General features: G+C 49.3%; 1 protein-coding gene across 2 annotated transcripts; it reads right to left on the bottom strand.

Annotated features, from left to right (window-relative positions):
* Positions 1–294: 294 nt before the first annotated feature.
* LOC141126630 (rho-related GTP-binding protein RhoG-like) lies at positions 295–8,485 on the bottom strand. 2 transcript variants are annotated; one of them, XM_073612550.1, is made up of 2 exons: positions 8,335–8,485; positions 295–1,976 (listed from the first exon to the last, which is right to left on the bottom strand). In XM_073612550.1, the coding sequence occupies exons 1-2, from the start codon at positions 8,444–8,446 to the stop codon at positions 1,372–1,374; spliced, it is 717 nt and encodes a 238-aa protein (XP_073468651.1). In that variant the 5' UTR covers positions 8,447–8,485; the 3' UTR covers positions 295–1,371. The 2 variants fall into 2 exon arrangements, with proteins under 2 accessions (XP_073468651.1, XP_073468650.1); XM_073612549.1 differs by having other exon boundaries at positions 295–1,969; positions 8,299–8,434.
* Between the last annotated feature and the right edge of the window lie 6,991 nt (positions 8,486–15,476).

A 15,476-nucleotide genomic window follows, 5' to 3' on the forward strand; every position in this document is an offset into this window, starting at 1 on the left:
CATCAAGTCACTAGGAATCGGACCCGGGTTGATGTGAACTTCTTGGTGAGGGCAATATGGACCAGAAGTGGTGCAATTGTAAAGTTCTCCAGAAACCCAAGGGGGAGCATATCAGGCTTGGCTACATGTCAGTGTAGCTCTACCCCACAGGGGCCTCTGGTTATGTCAGGTCCTCTGTTCTTGACCTTGGCAAAGTCCCCAGCACCACTGACACCTCGGGTATGCATGTCAATAGGTAGACATTAATCATTTGTGATAATACTTTAGGATCACCCTGAAATGAGACTCGAGACATTGTGGCAAAGTAACAAAGTATATTATCAAGTAATGTTCAGAGAAGCAGAGTATAACAACAAGGATTTCCTCATAGCTTACACTATAGTAAGGCTTCACTATAATAACTGAAGTTCTCCTCAATAAATGAGCAGCATAGAGCAACAACAGAATGGTACCAATGCCGATAATGGCTAAGGACACTTGAGGTAAAGAAGCTAAAAACAGAAAAATATGAATATGCTGTAAATGTGCTCATAGAAAGTCATTTGTGTCGTTAAGGTCTTCTGGCGGCTTAGTTGGGGCCCTTGAGGATGTTGGCGCACTTGTTGAAGGGGAAGAATATCCCTGCAAACAGTGAGTCAGTTCTAGAAACAATGGACTCCTTGGAGCACTGACCAGAGTGGCCAGACAAGACTTAAAGGGGTTGTAAACCCTCATGTTTTTTCACCTTAATGCTTTCTATGCAGCCCCACCCCGTTTTACTCACCTGAGCCCGTTCATTCTCTCGCCAGAGACGCGCTCTACCTCTCTGCCTGGGGTTCTCGGCTCTTGATTGGATAGATTGATAGCTGCGCAGCCATTGGCTACCACTGTTGTCAATCAAATCCAATGACGCGGGCGCCAGAGGGCAGGGCTGAGTCCGGCATTCTGTGTCTATACACGCCAATGATGGACTCGGGAGCTCTTCTCCCAGGGGGTTTACCAATGTGGGGAAGAGCCGTGAGCGTTGCCGGGGGACCCCAGAAGACAAGGTTCAGAGGCCACACTGTGCAAAACAAACGGCACAGTGGAGGTAAGTATGATATGTTTGTTATTAAAAAAAAAACAAAAAAACGAGGGTATACATCCCCTTAAACACTCTGAAATATGACTGGAACAGACAAAACCATTGGAGAGTTTGCTGGAGGTCTGAAATATTCATCTCCATCTGGGGCTTCTTTGGTCTAATGAACATTTTACATAAGTAACACATAGAAGAGTCTGAAATGTCTGAGGTTTATGTAGGTTGTGGTTCTTCAAGACAAAGTCTTCTGATCTGAGATCAACACAAGAAGGTCACAGTTACCAGATCATCATCTTGGAAGCATTTTCTTTTCACAGTAAGAAGCATGGACCCTTCTTTTTTACTGGGTTGAGAACGGCTCTTACTGACTCTGAGAAAACTTCTTGGATGCCTTCTTGGTTCATCGCTGAGCACTCCACGTACTTTACCGCGTGAATTTGCTGGGACAAGCTGACCCCTTGTTGGTAGGTGATAGGTAACAGGTTCTTCTCTTGTAACTTTTGGATGACATCCATGTTGGTTCTTAGATCCTTTTTGGTGCCCACTAAGAGGATGGGAATGTTATGACAATGGTGGTGCACTTCAGGATACCAGTTGTGCTTTACACTCTGATAAGATAACGGACTGGCAATGGAGAAGCAGATGATGACGACATTGGTCTGGGGGTAACAAAATGGCCTTAGTCGGTCATACTCTTCCTGGCCTCCTGTGTCCCACAAGTTTAGGCTCACAGTTTTTCCATCCACTGTAATCGGGCCATTGTAGTTATCAAGCACCCTGGGGTAGAACTCCACAGGGAAAGTATTGGTTTGGTAACACATGAGAAGACAAGTTTTCCCTACAGCTCCATCCCCGACTACCACACACTTAATGCTTTGCATTGTTTCCATTGTGTCCAATCTCAGCAACCTGGAAAAGAAACAGAAGAATGAAGTCAGCTGTACGAAACTTCAACATCAAACAAATCTGTCAAGAATAAGTCTACCCAAATCCAATTCAAATAAATAATGAAAAAATCCCAGCTCTATTAAATATCAGAAAAGACAGACAATCTATCACACCATAGATAAGCAGAGCTGCCACACCCAACACGAGCAACCTTAGTGCCGGTGCCCACCGCTGTGCGATGATACACACCTCAGATCACTTCCAATTCCTGCACTTTCACCCCTCAGATCACCCCAATTCCTGTACCTTCACCCCTCAGATCACCCTAATTCCTGCACCTTCATCCCTCAGATCACCCCAATTCCTGTACCTTCACCCCTCAGATCACCTCAATTCCTGCACCTTCACCCCTCAGATCACCCCAATTCCTGTACCTTCACCCCTCAGATCACCTCAATTCCTGCACCTTCACCCTTAGATCACCCCAATTCCTGCACCTTCATCCCTCAGATCACCCCAATTCCTGCACCTTCACTCCTCAGATCACCCCAATTCCTGCACCTTCACCCCTCAGATCACCTCAATTCCTGCACCTTCACCCTTAGATCACCTCAATTCCTGCACCTTCATCCCTCAGATCACCCCAATTCCTGCACCTTTATCCCTCAGATCACCTCCAATTCCTGCACCTTCACCCCTCAGATCACCCCAATTCCTGCACCTTCATCCCTCAGATCACCTCCAATTCCTGCACCTTCACCCTTAGATCACCCCAATTCCTGCACCTTCACCCCTCAGATCACCCCAATTCCTGCACCTTCATCCCTCAGATCACCCCAATTCCTGCACCTTCACCTCTCAGATCACCCCAATTCCTGCACATTCACCCCTCAGATCACCCCAATTCCTGCACCTTCATCCCTCAGATCACCCCAATTCCTGCACCTTCATCCCTCAGATCACCCAAATTCCTGCACCTTCACCCCTCAGATCACCCCAATACCTGCACCTTCATCCCTCAGATCACCCCAATTCCTGCACATTCACCCCTCAGATCACCCCAATTCCTGCACCTTCATCCCTCAGATCACCCCAATTCCTACACCTTCATCCCTCAGATCACCCCAATTCCTGCACCTTCACCTCTCAGATCACCCCAATTCCTGCACATTCACCCCTCAGATCACCCCAATTCCTGCACCTTCATCCCTCAGATCACCCCAATTCCTGCACCTTCATCCCTCAGATCACCCAAATTCCTGCACCTTCACCTCTCAGATCACCCCAATTCCTGCACCTTCACCCCTCAGATCACCCCAATTCCTGCACCTTCATCCCTCAGATCACCCCAATTCCTGCACCTTCACCTCTCAGATCACCCCAATTCCTGCACATTCACCCCTCAGATCACCCCAATTCCTGCACCTTCATCCCTCAGATCACCCCAATTCCTGCACCTTCACCCCTCAGATCACCCCAATACCTGCACCTTCATCCCTCAGATCACCCCAATTCCTGCACATTCACCCCTCAGATCACCCCAATTCCTGCACCTTCATCCCTCAGATCACCCCAATACCTGCACCTTCACCCCTCAGATCACCCCAATTCCTGCACATTCACCCCTCAGATCACCCCAATTCCTGCACCTTCACCCCTCAGATCACCCCAATTCCTGCACCTTCATCCCTCAGATCACCCCAATTCCTGCACCTTCACCCCTCAGATCACCCCAATTCCTGCACCTTCATCCCTCAGATCACCCAAATTCCTGCACCTTCACCCCTCAGATCACCCCAATACCTGCACCTACACCCTTCAGTAGGGATGGGCGAACGGTTCGGCCTGAGCATAAGTTCCGGCTGAACTTTGGTTGTTCGGATGTTCTGCAGAACACCAAACAATTTGTGGTGTTCGGGGCAAATTCAAAAGCTGTGCAACACCATTAAAGTCTATGGGACACTAACATGAAAATCAAAAGTGCTCATTTTAAAGGCTTATATGCAAGTTATTGTCATAAAAAGTGTTTGGGGACCCGGGTCCTGCCCCAGGGGACATGGATCAATGCAAAAAGAAGTTTTAAAAACGTCTGTTTTTTCAGGAGCAGTGATTTTAATAATACTTAAAGTGAAACAATAAAAGTGTAATATCCCTTTAAATTTCGTACCTGGGGGGTGTCTATAGTATGCCTGTAAAGGGGCGCATGTTTCCTGTGTTTAGAACAGTCTGACAGCAAAATGACATTTCAAAGGAAAAAAAGTCATTTAAAACTACTGGCGGCTATTAATGAATTGTCGGTCCCGGCAATATAGATAAAAGAAGTCATTGAAAAAAACAGCAAGGGTACCCCCCCAGTCCTTTACCAGGGATGGTATGAATATTAAGGGGAACCCCTAACCAAAATTAGAAAAAAATGCATAGGGGTCCCCCCAAATTCCATACCATGCCTTTCAGGTCCGGTATGGATATTAAGGGGAACCCTGTGCCAATTTTTTTTTATAAATGGCCTACGGGTCCCCCTTAAAATCCATACCAGACCCTTTAGGTCTGGTATGGATTTTAAGGGGAATCCCGAGCCAATTTTTTTTTTTTTAAATGGCGTGGGGGTCCCCCCAAAAATCCAACAAAAATCCAACATGCCCCCCTCCTGAACTGTACCAGGCCACATGCCCTCAACATGGGTGGAGGGCGCTTGATGGGGACAAGGGCCTCATCCCCACAGCCCTTGCCCGGTGGTTGTGGGGGTCTTCGGGCGGACCCCCAGATCCCAGCCTCCCCCTGTGTGAAATGGTAATGGGGTACAAATGTACCCCTACCATTTCACAAAAAAAGTGTCAAAGTGTTAAAAAAACCACAAGACACACTTTGGGACAAGTCCTTTATTAAAAAAATAAAAATGTCCCACGAAGTCCATTCATTTTCTTCTCTCGCACCGAAAAAATAAATAAAAAAAATCCACCTCCATGGGAGGCACCATATGATGCGTCCCCTGCGGGCCACACCGTGGCATAACCGGGTGGCCCCACCCCCCTCTTATGCCCCGGGAAAGCCATGGGGAATTCCCCGTGCTTCAGAGGGGGGCGGGGTCACCCAGGAACGTCACTGTGTGGCACCGCCCTCAGTTATATGAGAACTGTCACCTGCAAGGACACGTTATTCGGCGGGTGCCTCCCATGGAGACGGGTCGGTCGCGACTTTTTTTTTTTCTTCGGTCCGTCAGCGGAGCGAGAGAAGAAGAAGAAGAATGGACTTAGTGGGACGTTTTTATTTTTTAATAAAGGACTTGTCCCAAGGTGTGTCTTGTGGTTTTTTACCATTTTCACACTTTTTTTATGAAATGGTAGGGGTACATTTATACTCGTTACCATTTAAAACAGGGGGGGGCCGGGATCTGGGGGTCTTCTTGTTAAAGGAGGCTTCCAGATTCCAATAAGCCCCCCCCCCCGCCTGCAGACCCCCACAACCACCAGGCAAGGGTTGTGGGGATGAGGCCCTTGTCCCCATCAACATGGGGACAAGGTGCTTTGGTGGGGCTACCCCAAAGCACCCTCCCCATGTTGAGGGCATGTGGCCTGGTACGGTTCATGTGGGGGGGCTCTCTCGTCCCCCCCTCTTTTCCTGCGGCCTGCCAGGTTGCGTGCTCAGATAAGGGTCTGGTATAGATTTTTAGGGGGACCCGTACACCATTTTTTAAAAATCTTGGCGCGGGGTTCCCCTTAATATCCATACAAAACCCGAAGGGCCTGGTATGGAATTTGGGGGGACCCCCACGCAATTTTTTTTTTTTATTTTGGTTCGGGGTTCCCCTTAATATTCATACCAGACCCAAAGGGCCTGGTAATGGACTGGGGGGATCCCATGCCATTTTTTCAATGACTTCTTTTATGTGTATTGTCGGACCGACAATTCATTAATAGCCGCGAGTAGTTTTAGTGACTATTATTCCTTTAGAAATATCATTTTGCTGTCAGACTGTTCTAAACACGGGAAACATGCGCCCCTTTACAGGCATACTATAGACACCCCCAGGTACGAAATTTAAAGGAATATTTCACTTTTATTGTTTCACTTTAAGCATTATTAAAATCACTGCTCCCGAAAAAACGGACGTATTTAAAACTTTTTTTTGCATTGATCCATGTCCCCTGGGGCAGGACCCGGGTCCCCAAACCCTTTTTATGACAATAACTTGCATACAAGCCTTTAAAATGAGCACTTTTGGTTTCTCCCATAGACTTTTAAAGGGTGTTCTGCAGCTTTCAAATTTTCCACAAACACCCCAAATTGTTCGCTATTCAGCTAACAGGCGAACATCTGATTTTCGCATGGAACTTAAGTTCAACTGGAACATCGGGCTCATCCCTACTGGTGAGGTAAGTCTTTATGGAAATGCTCAGGATCCTACTTCACCCATGCAGGGGGTGTGTCCTGTGTAGGGGGTGTTTTCTGTGTAGGGGGTGTGTCCTGTGTAGGGGGTGTGTCCTGTGCAGGGGCAAAGAAGCCGACAATGAAATGTGATTTGCTGGAAATTTCATTCCCTTTTTTAAATATCAGCGCTGCTGTAAAATTTTCTGTACAGCACAGGGATGTCCCTTCACACACAGGATTAGGATGCCCCCAGGATTAGGATGCCCCCAGGAATAGGACACTCCCCATGATTAGGACAACCCCAGGATTAGGATGCCCCCATGATTAGGACAACCCAGGATTAGAAAGCCCCCAGGATTAGGACAACCCCAGGATTAGGACACCCCCAGGATTAGGACATCCCAGGATTAGGACAACCCCAGGATTAGGACACCCCCAGGATTAGGACACCCCCAGGATTAGGAAAACCCCAGGATTAGGGCACTCCCAGGATTAGGACACCCCCCAGGATTAGGACAACCCACGAATTAGGACATCTGCAGGATTAGGACACCTGCAGGATTAGGACACCTGCAGGACTAGGACACCTGCAGGACTAGGACACCTGCAGGATTAGGACACCTCCAGGATTAGTACACCCCAGGATTAGGACGCCCCCAGGATTAGGACGCCCCCAGGATTAGAACACACCCCAACCTCCCAGGATTAGGACAACCGAAGAAGTAGGGCAACCCCAGGATTAGGACATCCCCAGGATTAGGACAACCCCAGGATTAGGACACCCCCAGGATTAGGACACCAGCAAGATTAGGATGCCCCCAGGATTAGGACGCCCCCAGGATTAGGACAATCCCATGATTAGGACAATCCCATGATTAGGACACCCCCAGGATTAGGGCACTCCCAGGAATAGGAAACTCCCAGGATTGGGACACCCCCAGGCTTAGGACAACCCTAAGATTAGGACACTCCTAGTATTAGGACCCCCTGGATTATGTCATCAGAAAGATTAGGGCGCCCTCAGGATTAGAACACCCCCAGAATTGGAATGCCCCCATGATTAGGACACCCCCTGGATTAGGACAACCCCTAGGATTAGAACACCCCCAGGATTGGGACGCCCTCAGTATTTAGACACCCCCAGGATTTGGATGCCCCTAGGATTAGAACACCCCCTAGGATTAGGACACCCCCAGGATTAGGAAACCAGCAAGATTAGGATGCCCCCAGGATTAGAACACCCTCAGGATTGGGATGCCCCCACAATTAGGACACCCTAGGATTAGGACACCCCCAGGATTAGGACACCCCCAAGATTAGGACACCCGCAGGATTAGGACACCCGCAGGATTAGGACAACCCAGATTTAAGACACCCCCAGAAATAGGGCAATCCCAGGAATAGGACACCCCCAGGATTAGGACATCCCAGGATTAGGGCACTCCCAGGAATAGGAAACTCCTAGGATTAGGACACCACCATGATTAGGATACCCCCAGGATTAGGACAACCACAGGATTAGGACCCCCCTAGCATTAGGACATCCCCAAGATTTGGACGCCCCCAGGATTTGGACACCCTAGGATTAGAACACCCTGCCAGTATGAGGACACCCCCAGGATTTGAACACCCCCAGGATTGGGACACCCCCAGGATTGGGACACCCCCAGAATTAGGACACCCTAGGATTAGGACACTCCGCCAGGATGAGGACACCCCCAGGATTAGGACACTCCCCCATACATGTTATTTAAAGGAATGGGTATACATGAGATAGGAAAGCATAAAGCAAGGACAGGTCACAGAGGGCGGGGGGTAACAGAAGAGGACAGAAATATAAGAGGTGTGGGGGGAGAACTAGGGGGGCTCCCCACAATGTCAGCAGCCCGTGCCCTCTATGTACATCACACCTTTATATCAGGACTCAAGATAAGAAATCTAGTCAGCGGAGCAGCTAAGAGTATTCCAATAAATCCTCTTACCTCAGAAGCTTTCCTCCTTTCCTGTACGTTCCCCCATCCTTTTCATGGCATTGATCTGAGGGAAGCACTTAGACAGCGTTGGGGGTGACGCCACAACAAGGGGGTGCGAGGCTGAGCTGGATCCACCAATGTGCTCATGGAGGAACATTTACTGGATATGTTCTCTTGGTTGTTATGATGCAAGAGGAAGAAGGTGGGGTCATGTGGGATGACATCATCTGTACATTGTGAAATCACCCGTCCAAAGTCTGAGAGCTTCAGTCATGAGCAGGAAATAAGGAAGGGAGGGGGGGGTGTGACCTGACAGCCAGTATTAGGTGGGGGGGCAGACAAGCGAGTGTTTAGTCATACAAATCGATCGGCAAGTCAGAGAGCTGCAGTCATATCTTCCTTTTTCTGAATCCTTCCACAGGGATAAAAACTCACAGAAAGCTGACGCGTTTCTGCATAGAAGGGTCTCAGTCATAACCCAAAGGATGACAGATGAGTGTACCGGCCCACTGCCAGTACCATGTGATCACTGTGACCAATCACTGCAGATCACATGACAATTGTACACAATGGATGGCTTTGATTCATGCCATTCATTGTGTACTATGTGAGCTCTGTGATTGGTCACAGTGATCACATGGTACAGACAGGGCCAATCACAGCCAATCACAACAATACACACTGAATAATTCTATTTCATTCATTAATAATGGTTGCTTATCACAGTGATATTCTCTGTTATAAGCAATCATAAGATGTAAAAAAATCCTGATCTCCTCAGAGTAGTAGAATGGTGACATTGGTGGATGATGGACCTTTCCTCCATGCTTCCCATTAACTTGCCGGGTGCCAAGTTCTGGGTCACATGAGAGGACTACCACCTCTTACACCAAAAAAGTGTCAAACAAAAAAAAAGTCAAATTAACAATAAAAAAAAAAAATTATTTAAAGCGCCCCTGTCCCTGTGAGCTCGCACGCAGAAGCGAACGCATACGTAAGTCCCGCCCAACATATGAAAACGGTGTTCAAACCACACATGTGAGGCATTGTCGCGATCGTTAGAGCGAGAGCAATAATTCTAGCCCTAGACCTCCTCTAACTGAAAACTAGGGATGAGCTGCGAGTTCCATTCGTACCCATGTTCGACTCGAACATCGCATGTTCGACCGTTCGTCGAATTGCGAACGTTATGGGTCGTTCGTGCCAAATTCGAGTGGCGCGTCACGGCCCATAATTAACTGCGGCATCGCAGTGCATTGCTGGCTGATGATTGGCCAAGCATGCACTATGACCCGCATGCTTGGCCAATCAGAGCGCCGTGTGTACAGAGAGCCGTAATTGGCCAAAGCCAGGGTGGCTTTGGCCAATTATGGCTCAGGGGGTTTAGTACACGCCCCACACTATATAAGGCCGCCTGCACGGCGCCCTGTGTAGTGTGTGTTCTGGCGTTAAGAGAGAGATAGAGAGAGAGAGAGAGAGAGAGAGATAGAGAGAGAGTCATTTGATTTGAGTTAGATAGATTAGGCAAGCGAGTCAGTTAGCTGCACTTACAGTGAATTGTGTATATATATATATCCGTTCCTGTTATTCTCTTCCTACTGACAGGCAGGCAGGTGTTTTTACAGTATTTACAGCTACCTGAAGAAAATTACTGGTGTTCTTCTGATCCTATTAGTACCACAGTCAGGCAGCTAGACTATTTACAGTTAGTGTACTGTGTCCTCTGCACAGTGTGCACCTAAAGCTACCTGAAGACAATTGCTGGTGTTCTCATACTAATAATACTAAAGGCAGGCAGTTGATTCTGCTAGCTGCAGTATCAGTATATATATATATCCCAGCTTTGTGCAGCTACATCTCACTACAACTACTACATCTCATTAGTATGTCTGGAAGGCCAACAAGGAGAAGCAGACAGTCACAAGCCAATAAGAGAGGGCAAGCAGGCTCTGTGTCTAGTGCTGGTCGTGGAGACGGTGCATCCTCATCAGCACATGGCCGTGGGACACGCTTGGCCTTTTTTTTGGCAGCTGGCCGCGTTGAGCCGCAACATGCGGAAGACTCGGTAGAGTGGATGACCAAGCCGTCCTCATCCTCCTCATCCTCCCTCACCCATGCCCAGGGTACTTTGTCTGGCAAAGCAGCTGCCAACGTGGCCTCTTCCCTCGGCTCAATGGCATCAGTCACTCCTTCCCTAGCCCCACCATGTCCTCCTGAGGAGTCCCTCGAACTGTTTGACCACAGTGTTGGGTACATGCTCCAGGAGGATGCCCAGCGTTTTGAAGGCTCTGATGATGGTACTCAGCTAGAGGAAGGCAGTAACGTGAGCCCAGAGAGAGGGAGTCCATGCCAATCCTCTCAAAGGGGACCACGATTATTGGTAGAGGGACAAGGGCTGCGAAAATGGGGCGAAGGCGCCGACATTTGGTACTCAGGGCACGATTCGCAGTACTCCTTGACATCTGCATACACCCCAGGCCAGAAAAATCTCTGGGCGATTCTCTTCCTGGTTTTTTCAATACCGAGATGTCCCCCCATTACATGACCATAGGCCAGGTCTAGCACCACCCTGCGGAAGGGTTTTGGGAACCAGTAGCTGGTCTATCTTGTCCTCTCCACGTTTTACCACGTGATACAATAAATTGTTTTTAATGGCCATGTAGGGGAAAGACACCCCCCAGTTATGATCTACGGGTTCCCCATCCAACATCTTAATGTTTTCCCTGGCTCTCATGAGGGTGGCATCTCACAGTTGCTCGGGTTAGAGATCCATTCTCCTGACCTCTAAGTTGGGTACCACATTTTGGCTACTCTCAATGTCAGGGTCAGAGGTGTTCTCCTGTTCGTTACCCTCAGGGTGAGAGCTAGCTTCTAGGTCCTCCGGCTCCCCAGCCATGACAGGGAAAGGAAGAGGATCTCCAGCTTCCTCGATCCCACCAACAGCACCCCCTTCCTTTTGGCATAAAGGGTTCGGTGAGAGTTCCCATGCTTCCCCACCAGGGGGAGCTCCATCTACCAGCCTCCCTTTGCTCTCCCATAAATTCCAAAAATTGGGAAAATCTATCCCCATTAAAGCCTCATGAAGCAATAAAGGTACCACCCCCACTGAATGTGTTTCACTGCCCCAGGGGGTATCAACCTCATCCACCGCTGTCTGGTAGTCCCGAGTGTCCCCATGGATGCAAATTACCCCAATAGTACTGGGGGTGTAGTTTTATGGGGTTCACACAATCATTCCTGACTAGGGTCACCACGCTACCAGAGTCTAGCAAGGCTGTGAGTGGCTTTCCATCCACTGAAATAACACACATTTGTTTTTCAGTGCGACTCTGACATGATGCAGTACATGCGACCTTCCTGGCTTCTTTGGCCAGTCTCCAGATCTAGGACCCACAGTCTCATTAGCTGTAACAACAGGCTTATCCACCTTCCCCATGCTCTTGAACCCCAGAACAGTCTTACCATAACCGCTGGGCGATTTTGCACCCCTAGAGACACCGAAGTGGGGCTAAGATGGATTCACCAAGTCCTCAGTGGCAGTGTACCTCTCCACTAGGTCCACCAACTGGGTTGCAGTTTTGGGGTTCCCCTGTCCGACCCACTTCCTCAGAGTAGCAGGGAGCGCACGCAGGTACCTGTCCATTACCACACGTTCCACGATCTGAGGGCCTGTCAAGGTCTCCGGCTGCAACCACTTTTTGGTGAGGTGGACCAGGTCGAACATTGGAGAACGGGGTGGCTGGCTGCTGGAGTAGGTCCACTGATGCACGCGCTGAGCCTGGACTGCCATAGTGACACCCAAGCGTGGGAGTATCTCTGTCTTTAGCGTCTCATAGTCCATAGTTGCCAACATTGCAAAAAAAATATGTGGGACACTTTTTTGGCTGTAGGCGGAGCTGTACACTAATTAGGGGGCGGGGGCATTCGTTTGTAGGCGTGGCTTAGCAATAAAAATACAAGTGCGTCGCGCAAAGCGCGCCGCGGCGAAAAACGGGCGTGGTTTATGTGAAATAGTGGGCGTGGCCTAAATGGGCATGGCTCAAGAGGGTGTGGTTAGAGTCTGAGATGAATGAGGGATGGAGAGGGAAAGGGGGAGAGGGAAAGGGGGAGAAGGAAAGGGGGAGAGAGGAATGACAGGAAAGCAGCCCCAGATCCTACACAACAATAGAAATATGTGTATTCTAGAAAGTTTAACAATCAGCAGATAAAGATACTCCAAACACCTGGTGTTAATACTTCAATCATCCCGGCACCATGATTGTTATGGTGTCAGGATGATTGAAGCGCATTATTTCTATTATTACATTGTAATATAAAATTAAATCATTCAACTCACCATAATGCCGAATCAGTGGGATCCCTGCCACGTCGCCTGCCACCAGCAGAGTCTGTCCTCGCATCAGGTGCCCCCAGCAGAGTCAGTATAGACCCCCTCAGTGCAGACCCCCCTCCATCAGTGCAGACCCCCTCAGTGCAGACCCCCTTCATCAGTGCAGACCCCCTCCATCAGTGCAGACCCCCTCAATGAGTGCAGACCCCCCTCCATTAGTGCAGATCCCCTTCCATCAGTGCAGACCCCCTCATTGCAGACCCCCCTCAATTAGTGCAGCCCCCCTCTATTAGTGCAGACCCCCCTCAGTGCAGCCCCCCCTCTATTAGTGCAGACCCTCCTCAGTGCAGCCCCCCTCTATTAGTGCAGACCCCCCTCAGAGCAGACCCCCCTCTATTAGTGCAGACCCCCCTCAGTGCAGACCCCCCTCTATCAGTGCAGACCCCCCCCAGTGCAGACCCCCCTCTATCAGTGCAGACCCCCCTCAGTGCATACCCCCCTCTATTAGTGCAGACCCCCCTCAGTGCAGCCCCCCTCTATTAGTGCAGACCCCCCTCAGTGCAGACCCCCCTCTATTAGTGCAGACCCCCCTCAGTGCAGACCCCCCTCTATCAGTGCAGACCCCCCTCAGTGCAGCCCCCCCTCTATTAGTGAAGACCACCCTCAGTGCAGCCCCCCTGCTTTTAGTGCAGACCCCCCTCAGTCCAGCCCCCCCACCTCTATTAGTGCAGACCCCCCTCAGTGCAGACCCTCCCCTCCCATAACGCCCCCCACCACACGTCCAGGAGCGGCCGGTGTTCTGCCGAGCAAGTAAGGACCCCCCTGTACTGCGCAGGCGCAGCGCTTGTGCAGTACGAACCGGCGGGAATAGCCGAGCTGGGTAACTTTTCTGTAAGACACCGGCGCCATGTGTTCAGTGGAGAGGGGAGGGGCCGATCCGTGCAGCTAAAGAAGCCGATTCATTGGCTGTACGGATCGAGCCCCCTTCCTCTCTCCACTGAACCCTAGGGGGAAGATCGAGTGGCGGCGCTGGCGGCCATGTTGCTGAAGCCAGCTGCTCCAAAAATTAAAAAAAACAACATTCCCGATTTTCCTGATGGAAATCCCGATTCGGGATAGCCTCCAATCGGGACGAGGGTCCTTAAATCGGGATTGTCCCGGGAAAATCGGGACTGTTGGCAACTATGCATAGTCCTGGGCCTTATCCGGTTCCAGATCAAAATAGGCCTTTTGAGGTTCTCCGGTCAGATATGGGGCCAACAGACCCGCCCACTGTTCTTTTGGCCAACCTTCGCGGACAGCAACTCTCTCAAAAGTCGCAAGGTATGCCTCGACCTCATCGGCAGGTGTCATTTTCTGTAGGTGGTAGGAGGCACGTACCAACTTTGGTTCCACTGGCACAGGAGGTGCGGACCCATTTTTCAAGTCCACCAGAGCCTCTGCAAACTGCCGCTTCATTTCCTGCTGGGCCGCCTGTTGTGCTGCTGCGGCCTCTGTGGGTTGGCGGCTGGTTTCCCGCTGAGCTGCATTGGCCTGTAGCAGGGCCTTTAACATTACCTCCACCTTTAGAAACTGCCTGCTGAGTCCACCACGTGTGGGAAATTAGCTTGTGGGGATCACCTTTTTTCTGAATGACAGTCAGCAAACGGGCACTTTCTTCAAAATCTGGCGGATGCCGGGTTTATATGCAGGAGGTTTGCAAAAAAAAAAAAAAAAACAAACAGTAAATGAAATCCTTGCCGTCTGGCGCTAACGAACTCCTCTCTATACAGTGCGGGGCGGGTCCCCGTCACCCACAAAAACATGCGGAAAAGCAAACCTTTTTGTCCAACACCCAGAGCTCCTCTCACTCAGCTTCCTTCCTGAGCCTCAAAACCAAAGCTCTGCTGTGCTCTATTCCTGGTCATTAAAAGTCTACCTGAGTGTGGACTCCAGTGGACCAGAACATCCGGACCGGAACCTAGCCTGCCACAGAGGCTGGAAAAACCCGGGCTGGATTCCGGTTCAGTCCCTTACAATAGAATGAATGCGAGGTGAAATATAGCGATTATCCACTACATCACCTCGCATACAGTCACAATATATATATATGAAATACTCTGCAGCTAACTGAATAACCTGCCTGCCTGAAGTATATTAGAAACCGTACACCAGGAACGGTCTGCAGTGAGATCTAGCTAAACTGGATACAGTGGATATATATATATATATATATATATATATATATATATATATATATATATATATATATATATATATATATATATATATATATATATACACACACACATGACTGTCTGTATATATATATATATGTAGCTCTAACTCACGGTGGAGCTGCTGGTTTAAGCGGGCTTGTTACCTTCACTTTGCTTCCCTCTGTTTCACCGCCACCGGGTCTAGGGGTTCCGTGGGTCTAGGGGTTCCTTTGAGTTTACTGCTGGACGACACGCACCAACACTGGAGTACGTTTTCAATGTTTTAATAAACAGTCAATCTTTAGGAAGTAGCAGGAAAGAGACAGAAAAGGAAACCTTCATGAGAAAACTCAAATATCTTCTTCTAATATCTTAGCGACAAATGTCCCGGTAGAATTCAGATAATTATGTGGAATGCGTTCCCCTCATGGGATACACTCTTTGCTCGTCTGGATAGGCCTCTCTGACCAGTCTAGCAGCCAGTACGCAGCACGAATCTAAAGTCTCTGCCACAGACTTACTTTGGGGGGGGTAAATCTGCACGATCCTCTGCCACAGGATGTATCATATCTTCTGCAGTGAACAGTCAGTCACAGTGCCTGAACCTTTAAGCTGAACCGGCGACACTGTGCTGTATGATTACTTCTTTTGGATACATC

The sequence above is a fragment of the Aquarana catesbeiana genome, linkage group LG02 (assembly GCF_042186555.1).
Source record: "Aquarana catesbeiana isolate 2022-GZ linkage group LG02, ASM4218655v1, whole genome shotgun sequence".
Taxonomy (NCBI): domain Eukaryota; kingdom Metazoa; phylum Chordata; class Amphibia; order Anura; family Ranidae; genus Aquarana; species Aquarana catesbeiana.

What these genes read in the sequence shown, in the direction of transcription:
- LOC141126630 (XM_073612550.1), bottom strand. Translation starts at nt 8,446, where the DNA reads ATGTTCCTCCATGAGCACATTGGTGGATCCAGCTCAGCCTCGCACCCC. An exon ending in GATCAATGCCATGAAAAGGA is followed by an intron (nt 1,977 to 8,334) that starts TGGGGGAACGTA and finishes TCTTCTGTTTCT; the next exon opens with TTTCCAGGTTGCTGAGATTG.